General features: G+C 42.9%; 1 protein-coding gene across 5 annotated transcripts in view; it reads right to left on the reverse strand.

Annotated features, from left to right (window-relative positions):
• Nucleotides 1-1,015: 1,015 nt before the first annotated feature.
• lingo1a (leucine rich repeat and Ig domain containing 1a) overlaps nt 1,016-22,750 on the reverse strand; it is a 145,877-nt gene continuing 124,142 nt past the window's right edge. For all 5 annotated transcript variants that reach the window (XM_086028187.1, XM_086028186.1, XM_086028191.1 and 2 more), the window contains one exon: nt 1,016-5,360. In XM_086028187.1, the coding sequence (XP_085884313.1) occupies nt 3,501-5,348 (1,848 nt within the window). In that variant the 5' untranslated portion in view covers nt 5,349-5,360 and the 3' untranslated portion in view covers nt 1,016-3,500. The remainder of the gene's footprint in view (nt 5,361-22,750) is intronic.

The following is a 22,750-nucleotide window of genomic DNA, read 5'->3' on the forward strand; positions in this document are numbered from 1 at the left end:
CTGTGGTATTTCTGCTCATACCATCATAATCTAATATATAAGGACTTTAAAGCGTTTACTACTTAACCCACACCGTTGCGAACCAAAACAGCAGCACCTATCGAAGCACTTTAACTGTCTCCGTGTGTTATACATGAGTTCCCTGCACACAATTACGTTACGTAGGAAGGAGTGTGGAAGTCGACTTACCAGCAGAAGACCCACAAAAGCACAGAGTCGAACAGTGAACCTCTCGACTGTGAGGCAAACGTGTGAACCACCAGGGCGCTGCGCTGCTCTGTTACTTACAAACGCTGTTGATTTGAGAGCAGCTGCAACACATCAACCTTGTATGTACAGCAATCAAGGTTGTTCCACAAAGCAATCAATGACGAGGGCTGATCAAATGAAACTGGATTTGAGTGTCATTGAAAAAAAAAAAAAGACAAATATTTTTGGTGAGACGTCAACTACGATGGTGCCTTGAGACACGTGTCTTGATTTCTGAGTTTTTAGAGATATGAGCCGTTGCCTGGTTGATTTTTTGTTTCTTTTTTTGGGGGGGGGGGTGTCTTGCCATACATGTAAAAATCTGAGTGCGTTTCAGACCCCCCACCGGCAGCAAACCGTACGTCGTTCGACCATTATCAATTCACTTTGGTTTCCTTGCAGTGGAAGGACAATACCAGTTGGTGGCGCTAATGCGCCGTTAGGCTGGTTTGCAACCGCCATTCAAGCCACAGAAGAACAAGAAAGGACAAACCATATGTTGTCATGCTTTGTGTTTGCAGGCTTTGTTAAGCGCAAATATTCTGTGTTCTTAAAAGTACAAGTGTATGTTTTTTTTGTTTTTAAAGGAAAACAAAAGACGTTAAAAAAGCTAATTTTCTTGCTTGTCAGGGGGAGATGAAATGGGTTAATTGCAATGGGGAATGATGATTCGAGATACAAATCAAACTCTTACCTCAATGCACCGCTGTTGTTTTAAACACTGACACAAAAAAAAAAATCTCTGTGGTAAAAGACAGAACCAGAGTGTGTTTAAAAAATTCCATAGATTGTTTAATACAACATACCATATTGTCAACAATTCAACATCAACAAAATTTTGTTAATTAAAAAAAAAAAAAAAATCTGCATATTACCTTTATTGCACAGAACAATTTGAATTTTTTTTCTCCATATATTTGTTTTTGTAGGTTTTTTTGTTGTTGTTTTTTTTTCATAAAAAGTTGGCTTGGACTACATGGTCAATATAGTCCAGGGTCAAAAACAAAACAAAACCAAAAAAAAAAAAAAAAAAATACAGATTCCTATTTCACTCAGGACCAAAAGATGCTGGGTACAGTAGCCACACCTTGAACACACAGACAGCATTCATAAGCCGAGAGCCATTTCCACGGCTGCTTTTGTCTTTTTTTTTTCCCCCCCCCTTCTTTATGCAAAAGGGATTACACCAAAGCTGCTTCACATTGCATCCACGGGTGAAACCATCTGTGCCATTGCCGCCGTGCGCATTTTCGCAGCCCATTAGCGCATCTCTGTCTGCAGTGAGGTCCATTATGGAGAATGTGGCCTTCTTTTCGCCTCACGTGCGTTTTGCAAAGGCCAGCTGTCCACAGTGTGCAATTGAGAAACTAAGGCTAGAAGAAGTTCACTGTTTCATATAGAGGAGAGTGTCCCTTCACTTCCTCTGCCCAACATGGTGACATTCATGGGGGAACGTAAACGTGTAATTAATCGGCAATTCCATGGCTTCGACGATACCACAGATGGAATATTACACACAAAAAAACAACGGAAGTCAACTTTTATTCCTCACACACTGGCGGAGCTAGAGGTTTGTGTGCGAGGGCACTGGCCACCCTTTAAATATGATTGGACCCCCCTGATGCTAGGCCAGATTAGTGATTTTTTTTTAGATATTTTCTGGGATTTGTTCACCCAAATTTCCCCCCATTCTCCGTAGAGAACATATAATAAATATCTATCAGCATTTTCTGAAAAAAAAATTGTTAAAAATTGTTTTTCTTGTTTTTTGGACCCACTGGGATTGCCTTCCCCCCCTGTTACCCTATGGCCCCACCAAGGAAAAATCTAGCTCCGCCACTGTCCTCACAGGCATGTCAAACACAAACGATACAATTATTTTTTGATAACCAAATGATGCTCGATAGCAGAGTTATCAATATGCAGCATTGACAAAAAAACAAGACTTCCTTCAGGTTCATCCCGGAATTCCGAATGACTGACAAGATTGTTTTTCCAATATCATCAATAAAATGTTACACATATTCCAACATGTGGATGCAGGAGATGTACACATCAGGTATTTCAACCAATGCAAAAATAACAAAATATAATTTTTCTTTTTTTTTCCAACAGCAATTTTACATGGTAATATTAATTTGATGATCCAGTGTAGTAGTAAAAATAATGTCTGTACAACAGCTTACATTTTCATTAGTCCCATCACAACATTCTAAGGAATTCCTATTTTTTTGCCATAGCATTTTTTTCCCAATGTTATTATACTTTATTGGTAGTAGTTTTAATTATTCCCGCTGAATTTCAAATCGCTCTTTTTGACCAGACTGTTTTGTGTTTTGTGTGTGGGTGTGTTGAATTTAGACATTATGCCTCAAGGGTTCTCTCTGTCTAGGAATATTTAAAGTTGAAAATGTTTTGTGGTGACAAATGGGAATTAAGAAAAAAAAAAACTTTTAAAAATTGTCATTAAAAAACAAAAATATACCTTTGCACCTGTGTTAGTTTGTATCATTGATCCAAAATCTTGCATTCCCACAGAGATTCAGCTGGCTATTTCCAAATTTCCTTCACAAAGTCCTTTACGCATCATTATCGATTTTCTTTTCCAAATAATACCCAAACAACGTGTCCCCTCTTTCTGACATGTCCTTTACTTTTGAGGGCATTTCTGATCAATGGTTTTGACACTGACGGATCAGACTATTAATGGTTGTAGGTAAGACTATAAAAGTAGGACCCCAAAAAAAACCTGACAGTTCAAACACTGATCTGATGAAATGTATTGATTTTGAACCTCAAATGCGACATCTGTGGATCAGCCCACACAGTTATCATTCATAACTTGACATGTTGCTTTGGGGGAGGGGGGGAGGGGTACGCGCAAATGAAAAGAAATACAGACACAAACCATCAATGGGCAAACCATCCACTCTTGCATTCTGGCAGCTTGGGTGGGTGTAACTCGTCAATGATATTCTTCCCCATTATCGATCCGCAGGAACATGAACTGTTTATGACTCACATGACTTTCAATAAAATCAGCCCACGAGCCATGTAGATCTCGCTAATGCCTTGTTGCGGTGCGCATGCTTTCATTGCCTCTCATTTTGAAAGTCAGCGACTGCCCTTCTCGGGTTTTTAAGTCATTCTCCATGTGACCCGCCAGAATCCAGTGCTTAGTACTCACAAATGTCTTTCCCCTTTTTTTTTTTTTTTTGTCCTTTCTCTTTACCCCTTGCACGGCCGCTTCTTTAAATCATTTTCATATTAAACTTGCGAGGAGCATCCGCCGTGCTGCTGCTCATGCCAGCGTCCGATTTGCGCGGCACGTACTCGATCTCGATGTTGTGCTTTGTGTTGCCTTTGCCTCTGCTCCAAAGGAAGAGCAGCACCAGGCAAAACAAGACCACGCCCAGAAAGGAAATGAAGCCCATTGTGGTCGCGATGATCAACGTCTTTATATCGAAGGGGAAAGGGACGTTGGCTCGCGTGTCGTTGGCGCCAGTTTCTGCAGGCTGGTTGGAGATGAACGCAAAAGTCTTGTTGGGCTGGAAGGGCCAATCGGGTGAATAGCTGTGAATGTGCAGGTGAGCCAGAGACGTGTCATTGCCGCCTGCGTTGCTAGCCATACACACGTACGTTCCATTGTCCTGAATCTGAGCGTAGCGGACCTCGAGGGTACCATCTGGCAACACGGAGATCCTTCCGATTGTTTTGGTGGTGATGAACTTCTTCTGCGGGGATAGCCACATGATCACCGGAGCCGGATCGCCGTCCGCCTCGCAAGCGAAGTGAACAATAGCGCCCTCGTCGACAAACTGTTGCTGCGCTTTGCGGTCCCGGATCCTGGACTTGCGACAGGTGAAGTAGTTGGGCTGCAGGACATCCGGGAAGTCCTTGAACTCTTTGCCTTGGACAAATTCGGGGGAGGCGCAGGTGGGTTGCTGCCGGTTGAAGTTGAGTCGCCAGCGTCGCCGGAAAACCCACAACATGCGACAGTCGCAGGCCAGGGGGTTGTCGTACAAGGCCAGGGTCTCCAAATTGCCTACCGAATGGAACGCCGACTCCTCTAAAGTGGTCAGGGAGTTCCCCGAAACGTTGAGAATCTTCAGATAGTTGAGACCCCGGAAAGAGTAGGGCTCAATCATGGCGAGTCGCCCTCCGACCAGATGAAACTCCTGAAGACGCAGCAGATCGTGGAGCTTATTTCCATCAATGGTGTGGATCGGGTTGTAGGAAAGATTAAGAAAGCGCAAGTAGACCAAGTGCCTCAGGGCGACGTAAGGAATGGTGGTCAGGTTAGCGTTTGCGATGGTCAGAGAGGTCAGGTTTAATCCATACAGGCAATTGGGGGTCATTGTATCCAAATATGGCCAATTGGCAATCTCCAGCACTTTGAGCCTAAAGAGACGTTTAAAGGAATAATCCCGTATGACGTTGATGTTGAGGTGACGCAGCCTGAGCGTGATCAGACTGTGCAGGTGGGTGAAGGCCTCTGTCGGCACAGAGGACAGGTTGCACTTCTCGAGACTCAGGTGCTCAAGGCTACTCAGTCCGTGAAAAGCGCGGTGGGAGATAAAAACCAGGTCGTTATCACCCACCTCCAACGAGCGCAGGTTGTACAAATCCTGGAACATATAGTCCAGCAAGATGACGATCTTATTCTCACTGATGTCCAGCTGAGTGAGATTGCTCAGGCCCGTGAAGACCCCGAGCTGGATCAGCTTTAGCTTGTTGCTACGGAGCCCCAGTGTCCGTAAGCCGAAAAGGTTGTTGAACGCGCCGGGCTCAATTGTGGAGATGGTGTTCTCGCTGAGCTCCAGGTGCTCCAGGTTGACAAAGTTGGCAAACTCGTCGGGGTTGATGGTTCTTATGCGGTTCTTGCTGAGGTCCAGCAGCCGAGTTTCGGCGGGGATGCCCTCGGGAACCGTCATGAGCTTCTTGCGGTGGCACAACACGGAGCGCTCTGGGACGTTGCACTCGCAGCGAGACGGGCAGCCAGTGGTGGAGCCAGACAGCACGGCGCCCAGCATCAGGATCAGAATGGGCTGCCAGCACGTCACCAGGAAGCTGTGCCCAGTCGCTTCCCGAGCCGCCATCTTATCAGTTACCTGGGGGATAAAGCAGACAAGGCACAGCATGGCGTTAGAAAATCACCATCAGTGGTAGACAGGCAAAAGCAGTAGAGCACAGAAACGGGGACTTATCGCCAAGTTTTCATTCAAGTCCAACAATCGACACATTTTCAAAAGGAAACCATTCTCATGTGACGCTGTTCCCATAAATATACCAGAAAGGATCATGATGCCGCGCTATTGCTGCCAAAGACCCGACAGTGAAACGTGGGAGTGCGCTACGATGTGTGTACACTTCTCCGGCACAGAACTTCAAAACCAAAGGCCAAACAATGCCGGCAATCCACTTACATCTGGCGCTGCACTGTTATTGCTGCTTTTCTTCAGAGCGCCATTTCCACTGCACAGCTCGCGGGTGATCAATCAGTGGCTGCTATCATCCTAATAAGGAGGGACGCCGGTGCAGCTGCGAGTAGGATTAACATTTTTCAGCCTGCAATCCAATTCCCACTGTGCACATTGAGGATTTGTTCCACTAAGGTGCACCCCCGTCGTCTTCCTACTTCAAGTATCAATTTAATATGACTCAAGCAGAAAAAAACAGAGGGACACTGGCGGTAAACATGTACTGTAGCTGCTTTAGCTGACGCTTGACCTGTGCCATCCATACAGAGAAAATATAACCCATACACCCCACTGGAAGAAAGATAAGACTGGTTAATTCCAGTGACATTTGTTCATGTGTTTCCCAGCCTGCAATTAAACCTTGATTGAATTACCACCAGTTGCGTTCAAATGGCAACGATAGTAATACAGCGCAAACTGGTAGCAAAACTCAGAAGGACCTTAAGGATGATTGCGTAATTGTCACTTCTAGGGTGTGTGAAGGACTTCTTGAAACTGATTCACCGTAATTATTCTTGGGTAACATTCTGAGGGCTGTACTCAAAAACGCAATTGTATGCCGAGCAAGATTAACATCGTTTTATACTTTTTAAAAGGCAGCGCCCCGCTCCCACCCACGCACCACACCCTCATGCCAGTTTCGCTAGACAAATCCCTCTTGGAGATTTTGTCCGACTGCTACCGAATTTAAACCATGTGTACTTAACAGTTTGCTGGAACTAAAGAGAGAGAGAGTGAGAGAAAATGTGTAGCCAGAGCATGGTGGCAGAATTCATCTGGAGTAACTCCTCTTCACAAGGTTATTGCCAAACGTATGATGGCGAAAGCAGCCCCCTACTGTCAGAAATGTATAGATGCAATAACTGTATGCTCGCATAGACTCAATTTGGAGTGCAAAGACCCCTGTGATTATTTTTTCTTGTGTAATTATGTTGTCCTGTATATATCAGTAACATTAAAAGAACAATCCACAAGGAAGTTAGTTTATCGTCTGCCTTATGATCAGATGCCATGCACCAAACTAGCAGACGCTCGGGATTCTCCCAATAACAGGGGTGTTGCTACCAACTGTGAAGAACCTCAACCACAAGACAGATGTCTAGTCTACGCTTTCGATTTCATGTTACACCCTCTGAGGTCAAAGGTAAACACTAGACATACGGACGATAGCATCTTTAATCAAGAAGGCAGAGATGACGATATTACCAAGGGCCTTGCGGCGCCTTCCATCATTTTTCTTCACTAAGCCATATCGATCTGTGCTCGACTGGACGCGGCACTGCGAAGGGGCTCTCTGAAGAGGGAGTGGCCATAACGCGAGCTCTACTTCATCCATCAGCTTCTCTCAGGTGGTTTTGGATGCGAGTCAATGAGATGCTATTACGTCTGATTGCCACTGACACTCAATCGGGCCAATGACCCCATCATAATCCCCCTGTTGGTAAAGCTCCATGTCTGCACATTCAGCAGGTCACGTTCCTTCGCACGGAGGGTCATGAGATACAAAATGACTGACGCAACAAGCAGAGGGCCAGCTCTCGCTTTTTGAAAAAAAAAAAAAAATTTGAATGATTTATTGCTATCGCTCCCTTGCAGGCATGTCCTTCAAATGAATGAATGAAGTTCTCTGTTCCAATCAACGCCCCAAGAGAATTCTAGTCTATTAATTAAGGTGAGGTGAGAGGGGGCGCGCACTCAAAGGAAAGGATATGGTTGAGGAACAGTGAGACAACAGTGCTCAAACAAGCCAAGGCCCACTGGTCCAAGACCATTTAAAATCACATCACTGATTACCAAAGATTAATTAGTCGGACAATTCTGTTTTGCTTAAGCTACTGCAGCTCATTGAATCTTAAATCTACTGAAGTGTTTGTGGTCCCAGCAGATTTAGCGGATCTTTTTTTTTTTTCCCACAGATTTCTTATCAGGAAGTGACCCTTTATTGGGAAATGAATCATTTTTGTTAACTGAAGTGGAGTTTTAAATGTCCCCTGCTATCACTATACGAGATGATTTTCCCCCCCCTTTCGATACTAGTACTACAAGGCGGTTCAGTGGCCGACTGGTTAGCACATCCACTGACAGTTGTGAGGTTGTGGGTTCAAATCTGAGCTCTGGCGTTCCTGTGTGGAGTGTGCATGTTGTCCCCATCCCTGCGTGGGTGTTCTCTATGTGCTCTGGTTTCCTCCCACATTACAAAAACCATGCGTGGTAGGTTAATAGAAGGCTGAAAATTGTTTGTAGGGGTGAATGTGAGTGTGATTAGTTGTTTGTCTCTTACGTGCCTTGTCATTGGCTGGCGACCAGTTCTCACTGGTCTCACTTTGGCGCAGAATTCTAAATAGCACAGATCTAAATTTAGATCACAGATTTTTCCCGATTTCACAGGATTTTGCCACGATCATTTTTCCGCATGGACTAACATTACTGCAGACACGCAGTTATATGTGAAAGCCAAAAGAAAAGAATGTCCAAAGGTTGGGGTCATTTCTGTCATGTGAGGAGCAGAATTTGGACCCAGATACAGACAGGACACAGGAGTTGAAAGGTAAAAAGGTGTGATATCCCAAAAAATACAAGAGAGGGAGCAGGGCTGAATGCAGAACACAAAAATACCAAGTAACAACCAAGAGCAGGGATGGATGCAGAAGGCATGGAAGAAAACTTGAACCCGAGCTTAAATATTGAGAGACATCAGGCCACGGCCAAAATAAAGCTGATGGAATAAAGGATCATAGCAAGCGACATCATCAGGAACTAACCCAAAACACAATCACAACCAGTCACAATACATTTCTCTCTCCAGCTGCACGGTGTCGGTTGTGGCAACACGCAGCCTGGTTAACGGTTAGCCACTTAACAGCCAACCGTGATCCTGAGCCAACTCTCATTTGCAAACTCCGATGTGACTCAACAGACCAAGTCACGCCTTTTAAAGACACACACATTCATTGGCGAAGATATTACAGTGTAGAACCAGAACCAGATTACCCCGGGTGGACAAACTTTGTGGATTTTCATCTATCGCAGGTGATTCTGAAAAATAACCCCGCGATAAACAAGGCAACTACTGTAATTGCTACTTTTACTAAACTACTTTTCCGTCCAACTTCATCCTCAGTGAATGTCAATTATCATGAGGCCAAGTCAATTCATTGTCATGCCTGCTTGAGTGACTGAGACAAAGGGTCAAGCAACCTGGCGTCAAACAGATTTCACACGTCCGCTTTTGGACGGTCTCCCAGCTTTGCCAACGTAATTGCCCCGCGTAATTAAAGAGCCCGTGTGGGCTCGTCAAAGACTTCACCAGGGGCCTAAGCTTTCGTCTACCTGACACAACACATTAGCCCAGAGCGCCGCTCCGCGCCATTGTAAATACCTGTAAGCTTCTGGGAAAATCCCCCGCCATGATGCTGACGCTACGTGTTGCAGGACAAAGCGTGAAAAGCCTCTAAAGCTCATTCTTTTCCAAAGCGCTTAGTCAGCTGCAAGGCTCTGCTTGAATGGACTCACCTGTATTTACTTGATTATTTATTTCGACACCTTCCACCTCATGGGACGTTGTATTAGGTCCAACGGCAGCTATATATAATCTATGGCTTTTATCCTATTTTGTGTGGCGGGAAACTGGAGCTGATCCAAGCTGACTTGGGGCCTTCGATTATTTGGTACACCTAATGCCAAAAATCGGACTTTTGGGTTGCGTCTTTTTTTCCATGCCCGTCTCATTCGTTTTTTGGTGTCCACCTGTGCTTGTCCTTTGTGTTTACCAATCAGCTCCCTCAGCCACTCGTGGCTTGTTGGGTCTTTCCTGTTGCCTCACCAGTTGCCTGTATTCAACATTCCTGGTTTCTTTCTGTGCTTGTCGATTCATCGTTTGTGTTAGCTGTCCAAGTCAAGTGGAGTCTTTTTCCTATTGATCATTTGGGCTACTTTGAACCTTGTTATTTGGGATTTTTGTTAATTAGGTGATTTTGAGAATCCAAGTACATCATTTGTTTTGTTCTTTTGGAAAACAAATCTATTTTGATTTTGAGTACATCCCGCCTGCCTGCAATTAGGGCCTCAACCCAATACACAGCCTTGACGATATATCTGCAAATAGTGGCCAGGGCGTTCATTTCCTCAATAGTGGATGGGGATCCTATTAGGATGGAAAGCCATTTTGTAAAAATGCATTCATGTTGGAATATTGGAAAAATATTACTGGCATGTAACGATGAATGTCAAATGGCACCAACATAGTGATGTGACCATGTCAGAGTCAACAATCATACAAACAAAACATCTTTCTGACACTGGCAAGGAAAATTTAGCAGTACCATAGTAAAGGCAGAAAATCTGTTATCACAGAAGAATCTTTTGATGCCCAGTAAAAAGATTTTGTCTATAGCTGAATTCACTTTCACACTGCTCTAATATTGCTTGCCCTGCTGAATTTCAAGAGCAAAAAAAAAAAAAAAAAAGTTGACCCTCGTATCATTGGGCGACTAAAGCTGGTTGCCTGGTGGGGTGGCTGACTGCAGGCGGGCCTGTGAAATGGCAGGGCTTAAATGTAAACTGATGCCCGACAGATGGACGCCAGAGCTCTAATCCTGGCCAAGAAGCCGGTTGGTGCAACAAGGTGCAGAATTCCAACAGCGGCCAGCTGTTGTCCTGAAAACAACTACGTCGGCCATGCCAGTCAGCATGTTGGCCTGAACTTCACCTCACAATGGGCTTGACTTCCTGTGCAGGTGCAGGTGCTCGGGCTCGCCAATGCCTATTGCCATGACACGCCTCTTAGGAAGTTTGAAGAAGACACCAGACTGACCGTAGAAGAACGCATTCACTGCCAACCCTCTAAGTATAAGATTCGGTACTAATCAGGAATACGGTGATGGTTACGGTTTATTATACAAAACCCTGACGTGTTTACGGCTCTTTGTTAAACTGTGAATCCCTAAACGTTGACCCTTTGCCCTGCCCTTATTGACAAGCGGAGGATCATGCAGATCAATCAAAGGAAAAAAATCATAAAAATGATTGTTGTTACTGTTCACTTGTCAGAGGTTAAACGGTGATGACTGCACTTCTTCTTTTTTTTTGGTGTGTGTTTTGTGCATTGCGCTTTGTTGAGACAGAATATTTAATGCAGTGGCCAGCGAGTGCACGTCCCCAGGCTGTAGCGTTTACAGCTGTGACTGCAGCTAAACTGGCACTTCAATGAAAGGCGACTAACATGTAAACATGGCTTCTTAGACTCATAAATAATTGAGATTTTATATCCGCCATGAAGGGTGACGGTGACAGTACCGGGCGGCCGAGGGCCATCTTGATTTTAATTGCGACTGACATGAGAGTCCGGCAAAGAAAAAAAAAAATGCCCTTTTTCCGCGGCTCGCACGGAGGCTTCGGAAAATGAGCTGTAAATGAGTTCATGGAGAGGTGACGCAAAGTGCGAGGGTAAGCAGAAAACACAGCGAAATGAGGCAAGCTCTTATCTCGGGGCTCGGTCTAATTTCAAATCAATACGATTCTTCCTTATTATATAGACACCTTTCAACAAGACACAGCAGCGCCGACACAGCCACTTTGGTTTTACGACGCCGCATTTTGGTTCCCATGCCACGATCATAAAAACAATGCTAGGTGACACATGAAGCGAGAGAGTGGCCCGACCGGCTCGCTAACATGGCTCATGGAAGGAGACAGATAACCATTCACGACTACTGGCCCTTTACAAGATCCAATTAACTTAATCTGCATGTATTAGGTCAGTGGGAGGAAGCCACAGGGCGCGCAGGTGAGCGTAATCACATGCTCGCCTCCACATCGCAACAGGGTTTAATTGGCAGCGTACGATGTATAGCGCAAGTAGGAATGGAAGTAGTCATGGCAACATGTTTAAAGAACAAAAATTGTAATTTGATTCAAACAACACGTTCCGCTAAATTGTTAATTCCGTGGTGGGGGGGAAATTGGTCTTGACCAAGGGGAAAAAAAAATGTAGGAAGTAGTAATTTAGGCTATTACACTGAAATATTGTAATGATATAGTCTTTAGTTTACTATAAAATACAAGAGGTTTTTTTTAGCAACTGAGGAAGGAGTAATTTAGGCAAACAATTTATACATTTCAAGGATAGTCATACTTACAAGACAAACAAGACAGCTTGATAAAATGTTTTAAGTAGTCATTTAGGCATTTGTTTTTAAAGATTCAAGTCTTTTATTACTAGAAAAACAGGTCTGTTAAAAACGAGGAAGCAATAACTTACCCTCCCCAAAAAATGCAAATGCTTTTCAAATGAATTATTTTATTAGTAAGAAATTACTTTCTGTTAAAATAAAAAAAATAAAAATTGAGGACACAGAAATCTAGCCAAACAAATAAAAATTTGGATCACCCTAACGTCGATGCTGCTAAGCGTTAGCATTGAGCTAGTGGACTAAAAGGCTAAGATAGTAGTAGTTTTAAATGCACAAGGTTTAATCTACTGTGAGGGTTTTTTTGGCAGTAGACAAATGGGAGTGGCAAAAACACTTTTTGCCCAGCGTGTCCTCGAGGAAAAAAAAATCCACAAGCGCCTGATAAAGAAACCACAGGAAATCCTGATGGCCCACCCAGGTATGACAACACTGGCATACGTCCCAGATATTTTATGGGTGGGAGTATTGGGCCGTGATGGAAGAAACGCACTCACCGAGCGCTGGCGTTTGATTTGTTTTCATTTCGACGTCTTAAATCTTCCATAAAAGACAGCCGAGTGTGCTCAATGATCCGACATCATTCCTATGCAAGCAGGAATGCGACGGCATTGGACAAATTAAAGGAGCAATCAAGCCATCCGTCTCCCGAGGCCGTCCGCCCATCGCTTGCGTGATGACTGCCATTTCACCATCGATCAAAACCAGCAACACAACAACTTTGTGTACTCCACCTTGAACCACCTGTGAAGGTGAAACCCCTCCAGAGAGAGCCGGCAAATAATTTCATGGATTTCAAACAAGCGCCTGTGTGACGACCACACCTCCAAACAACAGCGAAGAGAAATGATTTTAACTTTGGGCTATGGCAAAAAAAAAAAACCCCAAAAAAAAAAACAAACACACATCAAGAGAATAATATAAAAAAAGTAAGAAAATATGAGTATTTCCTCGCAAACACATTGTGATTTATGACCCCGAAATGCACAGCGTTGCATCAAAGTGCCACACCAAAGTCATTTCAATTTGCTGCTTCACAATTTATCTCCTTCGATAGGAATGGGGGCTCATGAACAAAAGCAGTTTCCGAAGCGCCGGGGGGACGTTTAAGAAGAGCACATAAGCCCGCTGAAGCGCTCTGATAGATTATGTTCCAGCGCAACGACACAACAAAATGTGTTTTCTTCCAGTGCGGCGTGAAAGGAATTGGAAGGCTTTATTTAAGACAGCAGGTCACCCTCACGCAACATACCGGACGGATGCTTTAACGAGCGTCGCCCCCCAGCAGGTCACGTCGCGCTCTCAAATGCATAACAGCGTTTGAGCGCTGCGATATGAGTGAGCTGACTGCGAACGTGAGCAGGAACGGTTTGGAAATGAATCCTAAGAAAGGCCACGCTTGGCTGCGTCATTGATCAGAAATTGATTTTTTTTTTTTTTTTTTTTTTTTTTTTGCAGCTGTCGTGTTGGTCATGTTAGCAAACGATAACGCGGCACTACAAAAGGAAAACAACAAAGGAGCCTGTAGCTTTTGACAGGTTATAACAGAGATTAGACCTTGCCATTTCCTAGGCGGACTTTCGATTAGCAACACGATTCAGTTAGCGATAATTCAAATTTCTGAATGGGTTTTATGTCAACTGATATTTCACTAAAAAGGCAAAGATACTCCTGGCGCACAAACACAGACAAGCACTATGCACTAGCTAAGCAGAAACACAACGGTGCTGGGGACAAAATGGCGTTAGAGGCACGGGCGTCGTAAAGTCGAAACGTCGTAGGTCGAGGTCTTCCTCTATTGTACAGTGAATAACTTTCGTTCTAACTGTACTGCATATTGGGTGCACTGTAGTTCCACTTTTGACCACTAGATGGTGCCATGTTTGAGATGGTGGACATTCCAAAGAAGAAGGAACCGGACGTACTGTATTTAAGCACCGCCTAGTTATTTTTGAAAAGTATTGCCTGTTATTCATTGCAATCCTGCTTTTTAAGCCTACGCAAAGCCACGGGTGTAGGTTCATTTTATGGTGTACAAAGTATATACTTTCCTGATGACTTAGTGATTCTGATGAGGGCACTTTTTTGTGATATTGAGCCTACAATTGCATAGCACACATTGTTCTTCTTTGTCAAATTCAATGTGCCGATGATGGCGACGTCACACTATTTACATAGCTTGCGAAGTCCTTCATCAAACTGACCGACATTTATTGAAGTGGTTTAGGCCGCGCACCCCACAATTAATTGAAGTACGGCATCTATATGGCCCCCTAATTGAAGCTATAGCCTTTGTTTATTCCATGAGCAGTTTTATTTTGACAAGTCAGAAAATGAGCTGCCAGCTTAGAGTTGTGAGCTACGTGCCGCCCGAGAGAGTCGCGCGTAGCTCAAACTTTACGAGTGTGACAAGGTGAAGTTGAGTGATTGTTTATGCATGACCTCCGCGCAGCCACCTGGACCCTCTCAAACGCCAAGGGGGGGGGGTTTGCTTTTTGCGCTGCTGGAGTGGAGGTGACAGAAGAGGCAACGATCAGGTTTTTTTGGGGGGCGGATCAAAGGCGAGAAAATGAGATGGGTGTTTGACCTTGGCCCATGCTGGCGAGTGACGACCTGCCGCAGAAGTGCAAAGTACTTTTGGAAGCTGTGAGATTTGCCTGGTGATGGCGGTAGTTAACGCGCTTGCCGAAAGAGAGATCAGGTGGGCGGAATGAGAGGCGATGTAACCCGTCCAATCCCTGCAAATAATAGCAATAATATTGCAGGCGTACGTGTGGAACATGGAGGTGGCATATGGTATCACTTTCATTCCACATCAAGTGATTGCTCCTGATGTGAGGTAATGGGCTCTGTAAATTGCCCGAGCCAGCCGTATGCCACATTAAGATCCTCAGGAGTAATCTCCCTCCATAACACAAGCCTTCCTCACCCCGGCTCTCAAACTGGGCTACATATGCAAATGGGGAATAAATAATTCAAGCACCCTGCATTTCCTCACATTTGGCGCCAGCCATGTTGGCGGGAATATGTGAAAAGTAGAGAAAATTGCAAAGAGTCCATTTACCTAGGATGGTCCGTCAACTTTTGCTGTACCTTAGATGTTTATGGTCGCATTAGTGGCTGTGTGCAGATTTGAATTTCTATTCGACGTAATCTAACTGCGTGTATGTCACATGAACTAGCAGCTACATCAGACTGTATTGACCTTAACACAAAAACTTTGAAGTAGGGTTTGATCAGTTTAGTGCACTTAGTACTATATGCATTTAAAAAAAAGTTAAGGGGAGAGTGTATAATAAAAAATAAATAAATAAATAAAAATCACTGAAACCACCACAGTAACACTCCATTGTGAAAAAAGGTGGTTTTCTAGGGTAACATGCCACTTCAATTTTTTTTCAGTTTTCTAATGGAAAAAGTGAACAAATAATTATAGGTAGGTCGAACAGTGTAATAAAATGTATTGAATTGGAGGTCCGACTTCGACATATATAGTTATGACTATGCACATACTATAGAAAAACAACAACAAAAAAAAACAATATTGTAGTGCAATACAGGTATGGTTCTTCAATTAATTCTGTAGATTACATCACAAAATACTTTACATACATTAAAACAAACACTGCGATGCTGGGTTATTAAACCCTTTGAGACTGTTTTGTGATTGAGCGTCATATATAAGGCGGGAGCAAAATTGTCGCAGTATCACAATCTTAGAATTACTGCTCTAAAATTAACTTCTGAAATATTTGTGAAAATAGAAACAGCATTTTGTTCCCATTCTATTGAACACAATTTATTTTGAAACAAAATACAGAATATTTGGTGCAGAAGAAACATGGTTAAGTTTAAATAATTAAATGTTAACATTCTCCTGTTTTAATTCTTCTTAGTAAGTCACAATGTCCCACTCACTACTGGTGAGCTGTTTTTAGAAGAGACCCATGGGCTACTCATGTTGTCCTTGGGGCTAACTAGTAACTGCTGGCACCATTTTTTTTTTTGTTTTTTTTTTGGGGCACAATGCACATTAATCAGACAGAACATAAAGGCATTAGTGTATGCAGTGTTACTACTCGCTCCTCCCCTCTCTGCTCGCAGAGAAGGAGAAAAGTGCAGTTAATTGGAGGCAACTAACTTCAAAGAGGCAGCTTGTTTACTCAACTCTGCAAGCAGCCAATCGCATTGTGCTCTGCTTAGAAGATATTCATTACCGGTGGCGGCTAGCATTAGCGGTTAGCGAAACCTGGACTTTTGAAACCATCGTAAACCATCAAACCGGTAATCGGCCTTATCCCTAGTCCGTTGGTTTGAATGTGAATGTCTGTTGACTAGCACCTAGTCAGGAGTGTACCCCGCTTCTTAGCCCAAGTCAGCTGGAACATTGTAGGTTCCGGTACACCTGCGACCCTAATTAGGACAAGCGCTATAGAAAACGGATGGCTGGACATGCTTGTAAATGTCACGCGAGTCCCGCTGCCAAACGGCTAACATGACGAGACCACAAAGGGTGGCTTAAACAAAAACGTGCATCCGCCGGCGTGTCGCCGGCCTGTCAGCACACGAGCCTCTTTTGTGGGCACACAAAGAGAAAAGACCACGTGGCTCTCATTACGGCAGGTATGAGCGGCACGTCAGATTGGCGCTGCTCGGCTCGCTACCTTTATCAGACGCTAATTAGGTTCTTCGGGGCCGCGTGTTAGCTTCTGTGGATTCACTCCAAAGCCGATAGAAGTCTTCTAGAACTTCACCAGGCGTGAGTGTTGACAAGGGATTTGCCGTGTCTTCGCCGCGCCGGTATTAAGCGCAGGGTGACCTTGTCATGGATCCACTTGTCGCATGTGAAATACCTCCATCGTCTTTTGTCCAAACGCGAGATTTGCCCCCCCCTCTAGTCGCCTTCGGATAAGCCGGGCTGGTACAATTCGGAGCCTCTCCGTCTCTATCTTTACGACCTCGACTACTGGGAGCCCGAGATAGCGAGCGGGAGGATGCAAGGACAGCTTAGGCAAGTAATTTTGCCTTTAATTGCTTCCATCTCCCGTGAGGCCCATTGCTTAAGCGCGTTGAAAACTGTTGTTGTTTTCCTCCTCATAATCTTTGATTATATGAAGGTCAGCGCTTTTTTGTTTTTTTTTGGGGGGGTCTAAGCATCTTAAGGGAGAATTGAAAGCAGGTGGATACGAGAGAAGACGGCCTCGCGTTGTGAGAGCGCGCTGCCCTTTTCGACGTCCACCGCGGCTACTTTGCTCTCCATTCTAATTCATTGGCCTTTGAATTGCTTCTTTTTCAGTACGGCTTAGTTCTCGTTTCCCCAGCCTGTATCAATAGTGTCATTATGTGGGGTTTTATCGGGCTAATTAAGGCTTCATCTTTCTGGGCGATCTCTCGGAGGACGTGGATTAAGCTTCTCTATCTCCGCAACGGAGCCGCGGCGGGGTCGGCTCGGCCCGATCCACCGTGTCGGCTGCGGAGCGCGTAAGAAGCGTTGATAGCGCTGCCGCGGTTTCGGTTTATTCCGACTTCAAGAAGGTGGTTGACCGCTACGTTGAAAGGATATGTTGAAAATTGGGGAACATTTCAGGCTTATAACCTGAAAAGCTACAGTAGATGATTTTCCGTTTTATCAGTGGCCCCGAGGAAGTGGGCCAGTGCGCTCCCCACTAGATCCCGCGAATGACCATGCGACAATATGTCACTTTTATTTGAAATACACCAAAATGTTTTTTCAGGGCCGATACGATACCGACTATTAGTAGTCAAGGAGGCCGATGACAGATATTTGGAGCCAGACGATATTAATTTGCAGTACAAGTCAAAATATTACCGTCAACATTTTTAAGAATACAAACGCGAACTCTTAAGTTATTGACTTAACAACTTTTCCGATTTTCAACATTTGGATTTTTTTTTTTTTAAACTTCGACATCTTACACATATTTCAGTTCTCTGGCAACTAAGAACTAACACCGTTGCATTCTTATATTGTAATTTTATGTGTTTACGTCACTCAGCTCTCACCATCCAGAATGCAGGATTTATTCATTCTTAACAATCAATATAATGACTTGATTATGAAGCCCTAGTGTGTAGCGTACCTAAGTCAACAATTTTCATCCGGAATGGATTTTTTTGTTGTTTTCTTTTTACAAGTCTTGGTGCCGTAGCTTCCTTTTTTCTTTGCCAAGCAAGCGTCAAACGTCTCTCTCATGCCACCGTGTCTGGTCGATAACCTGAAATCTGACCTCCCAGGAAACGGTCTTCCTGCAATTTCCCTCTTCTCTGCCCACACTATGTGGGTTTTTTTTTTTTTTTTCTTTCTTTTTTCTTCTGTCCACCAGCTGCTTGTGGGGATGTTAAACAGAGAGTTACGTAACAAGCTTTTGGGGAACTTAAAGCCTCGTCTCCCTCATTTAACCTAAAGCAAAGCCTCTGTTGTCTTGAAGTGCATAAATGAAGGGGAAAAGCCCCAACACCGATCTTATGAAGGGAGGCCGCAATGGCCTCGAAGCACATTCAAGCATTTACATGAAGTGTCACTTTGTTATACTTGGGCAGCATTTGAATACAAGTGCTGAATGAATTCTAATGGGATTGGCCTTTTTAATGGCAAACAAACAGATGCCGACAAAACAAGCAGAACAGAGAGTGGATGAAAAAAATGTCAACTGCACGGTTCAAATGTCAGGTTGCGGTGAGACAAAAAAAAAAAAAAAAAAAATGAGGCTAACACTGGTCGACAGCTCATTTTAATCAGAGATGACTTGATAAACATCTTTTTGAAGCTGATTTCAAATATGTCTTTACTTTTTCCCAGCACGTCAAGTTTTTGAGATATTTTCATTTTTTGTTTTGTCACTTTGACCAATAGAAGAGTGCCCGATACATATTTTACTGTTGCAATTTATAGCTATGACGTTTCAGGAAAAAAAAAAAATGCTGCTGAACCTAACCCTTAATTCATAAATATTACTATCTATATTCCTATATATTATAAATGTGACTATAAATTATGAAAGCCTAATGTGTTGGAGAAAAAAACGGTTGGCGTAGAAAGATTTAGTTGGATCTCTCTTTAAAAATGTGTACAAACTTGTCGACTAGTGAATTTTAAAGCCATTAATGCAAGTAAGTAAATCAATTTAAAGCGGTTGCGCAATCTTGCACGCACTCATATTACTGAAATGTGGCTGTGAAGCATCAACCAATCACAAAATGCCTCAGAATAACCAAAAATAAGGTTCAGCTGTTCTAGTAGGCCTTTCCTGTTTTGTTTTCCAAATTGCATTTACACAGACTCTTACTTCGAACTGTTTGTAATTCCATCCACTTCCAATTAAAAGTTGTATACCGTGATGTAAAAAAAAAAGCTTTTTTTTTGTATCAGTGTATCAACGCTGAGTTTTGATTGGACACAATAGCAAAGGAGTGCCCGATACATATGTTACTATGCAGTCCATGATCTCTACATTTTGGGATTTTTAATTTTTTTTTAAATTCTGAAACTGATTTTTTTTTCTGTCATAGAAATAATAAGACATTTTTATTTAAAAACAGCTCTCAGCATGACGCTGTGCACCCGTGTAGTGTCCAAACATAATAACATACAAACATGATTACCTTGCTGCAGTGTCAATCAAAACTGAGCATAATGTTCCTCCATTGTATTGAACCACATAACACTGAAGCTGGCCTAATAGCTCATTTTCCTGGCGCCTGAGCGGAATGCATCACGTTGGTCCCCGTTATTATGAATTTCACTCATTGCCGTGCAAAACATGACGACTCACCCTTTGTGCGTTTGTACGCGCATAAATAGTTGTTTATCACTGAGGGATGATTAGCGCATTGCCGGCAAATGACAATATGCTGTCACATCTGCTCCACCGCAAACATCCGTTCAATTGCGCCAAGCGCAACGGCGGCTTCCACTTGCACCGCCGCGCTTGAACGGCCACGAGTGATGTTCTCCGTAAGTGGGAACGAGGCCCACCTCTCGCTCGGATGGAGTGCTCGGGTTCGGAGTCGCGGTTCAGGGCTGGCACTCCAAACGAGCTCTCCACGCTCCAAGTGGGTTTGTGAAGCCTCTGTTGGGAAATCATGCTGCCATTTACACCAGGCGTGACTCGAGAGGAGATTCATGCAGGTGGACACTCACGGGACACTTCATTAGGTACGCCGGCACTACCTAAAGGAGGCGACACGCAGTGTCGGGTGTTTTGGGGCATTTGCGGGCAACGCTCACCCCCAAAATATTTTTGTTATTACTCATAGAGGATGAAGAATATATGCCTGTGAGAATTGTTGTACCACGACACCGATGCTATTCGTTAGCCCGTCTATGGCATTTTACATTATGTGTTAGCATAAAGCTAGCGACTTGACGCAAAATAATGTGTTTTTTTTTAAAGACGCAACGTGGGATGGAAATATAGAAAAATAAAGAATTGTTTACCATCTTCTGTACTGCTGATTGTTGTAAAGACAGGGTTATAATACTTTTGGATTTTTCTTTATGGTTAGTTTTTATTTAGGTTGGGATTGTTTTTTAAATCCACTTAGTTTTCATTTGTTTTTAGCGGAACTTTGTTAGCTTTTAGCTTTTCAAAAATGCTATGTTTTAGTTCAGTTCTTATTAGTTTTAGTCTTTTCTTTTAAAGGTATGGAGTGTTTTCGAGTGCAAGATAAAAAAGAAAAAGAAAAGAAAAGAAAAAAAGGAAGAAAAAAGAAAAAGAAAGAAAGAAAGAAAAAAGAAAAAAAAAGAAAAGATTGGAGTAAATTACAATTTCCAAACGACTGTTTGACATTCCTTCTGTACGGACGAACAGAAATAACGAAATAAATGAACATTTTAATTGAACCCAGAAGTCTTATTGATGAAATTAATTGACAAAAAAAAAATAAGGACATTTTCGCTGCAATTATAGACACTTGTAGTTCATATTTATAAACGTAATATGTAATTTTTTTTAATAGTTTCTTTTCATTTCATTTTGAAAAATCTGTGAAAGTTGAGTTCAGTGCCACCATCCAGCACTCCCAAAAATTGGCTGAGCAGCCGGATCACTCGAATCTCAAGGGTTTTTATTTATTTATTTATTTATTTATTTTTACAATTTCTGCTTGAATCTATTTATTAAGGTTACTAACAGTGAGATACAAATCCCAAAGAATAAAAACAAAACAATTATCATGTGAATCTCTTTATAATGAAGAGGCCAGTGAGTATGGGCGTATATTAACCCTACATAAAATGTAGCCTGATATCACATCACACATCACAGCACGGCCGCCATTACGGGAAAACATTGCCAGTGTTTAAATCTGCCTGACGACAGCAACTGATTCGTCTTAACGCTCAGCATACAAATGTCCCCTCCAGGAACTTGATGAGTAATCTTAATAGTCTAAGAAACACCTCTCCAACCCTTGACCTGTACGCCCTAAGCGCAATCAATGGCTTGTTTTCGTTTTAATGATGCGTCCTCCGAGGGGATGCCGACTGATTTATGGCAGCGCTTGCGTGGAAACACTATGAATTATGGGACGGCAGAGGACGGCGCATTCTAATGACAAATTTGAATACATCCTTAAGGAATGTTGAATGAACATGGTCAAGGCTGCTGGAGGTGACATCCTTGTGCAAATACACAGTCAAAGACGCTCATCTGGCGGCGCGAGCATTTGTGAAAACCTCGCTTTGACTAAGAGAGGAAAATATAAACTGAGCATCATTAATACAATTTCCCGATCTTAAGGATACCTCAGACCTGCCTCGAACAAGGCCAATACAAGCAGAGTATGACAATTAGCCCCCCCCCCACACACACACACACACAAAAACCCCTCCTTCAGCCACTTTGTGTCTGTATTTCTGATTACAGCAAGCGCTGGTAGACAACCCTCTCAGCTACTTTGAGTGAAAGCAGGTCACAGTGGGATGTGGTTATTTATAATCTCCATCAAGGGTTTGGCATTTGATTGCTTCGGTCCGCCTGTTTACTTGATGGAGCAACACTAAAAAGCAGAGTGTGGATTTGAAACAAAAAGGCCTTAAGGAGCAAGGAAATAGCCTATACAGAAAGAATGTAAAGTAAAACAACTTGGAAATAGATGAGGGCAGCACGGCGCGCAAGTGGTTAGCCACCTTCTGGGTTTGAATCACGGGTCGCGCCTCTTCCCCACACATTCCCAAAACACGCATGTTAATATACTTTACATTTTTCTCCCCATATTAATTCCGAGATTTTACTCAAGTAAATATTTGTTACAAGCCGTGTAGAAAATTGTAGTTAAAAAATGCGATTAATCGCGATTATGGAAACTTTTGTGGTTCATTAGTTAAAAAAATGTAATTGTATAGTCGCTTGACAGCCTTATATATATATATATATATATATATATATATATATATTGAAAATTCAAAAAAATTTCCAAAATTGGACATAAGTGTTTTTCACAGGACAGCGACAATATATAAAATTGATTGTGGTCATCCTTTTCACACAACTGTTAGGAATGGTAAAACACTGTGTAGTTAACAAGTTCTTGCAAGGCACAGGTTGACCCCGGATTGAATTTCTCAAGGTTCCATTCCCATTACTTAGAAACATTAATATTAATGGCAAAACGTCAATTAGTATCACATTGCTACAGTGTATCCAGTACAATGTTAATGAAGTAATGCTATCTTTAATACCACATTTGGTTATTACGGGCCATTTCAACCAATATGAATAAATGAGATTCCTCAAATTAATTATTTCGCCATAGAACACAACCACTTCAGTAACAAACAAAGAGGAAGAGAATATTTTTAAAAATATTTCC

This window comes from Filicampus tigris, chromosome 4 (assembly GCF_054856515.1).
Source record: "Filicampus tigris isolate MCC_2025a chromosome 4, RoL_Ftig_1.0, whole genome shotgun sequence".
NCBI lineage: Eukaryota > Metazoa > Chordata > Actinopteri > Syngnathiformes > Syngnathidae > Filicampus > Filicampus tigris.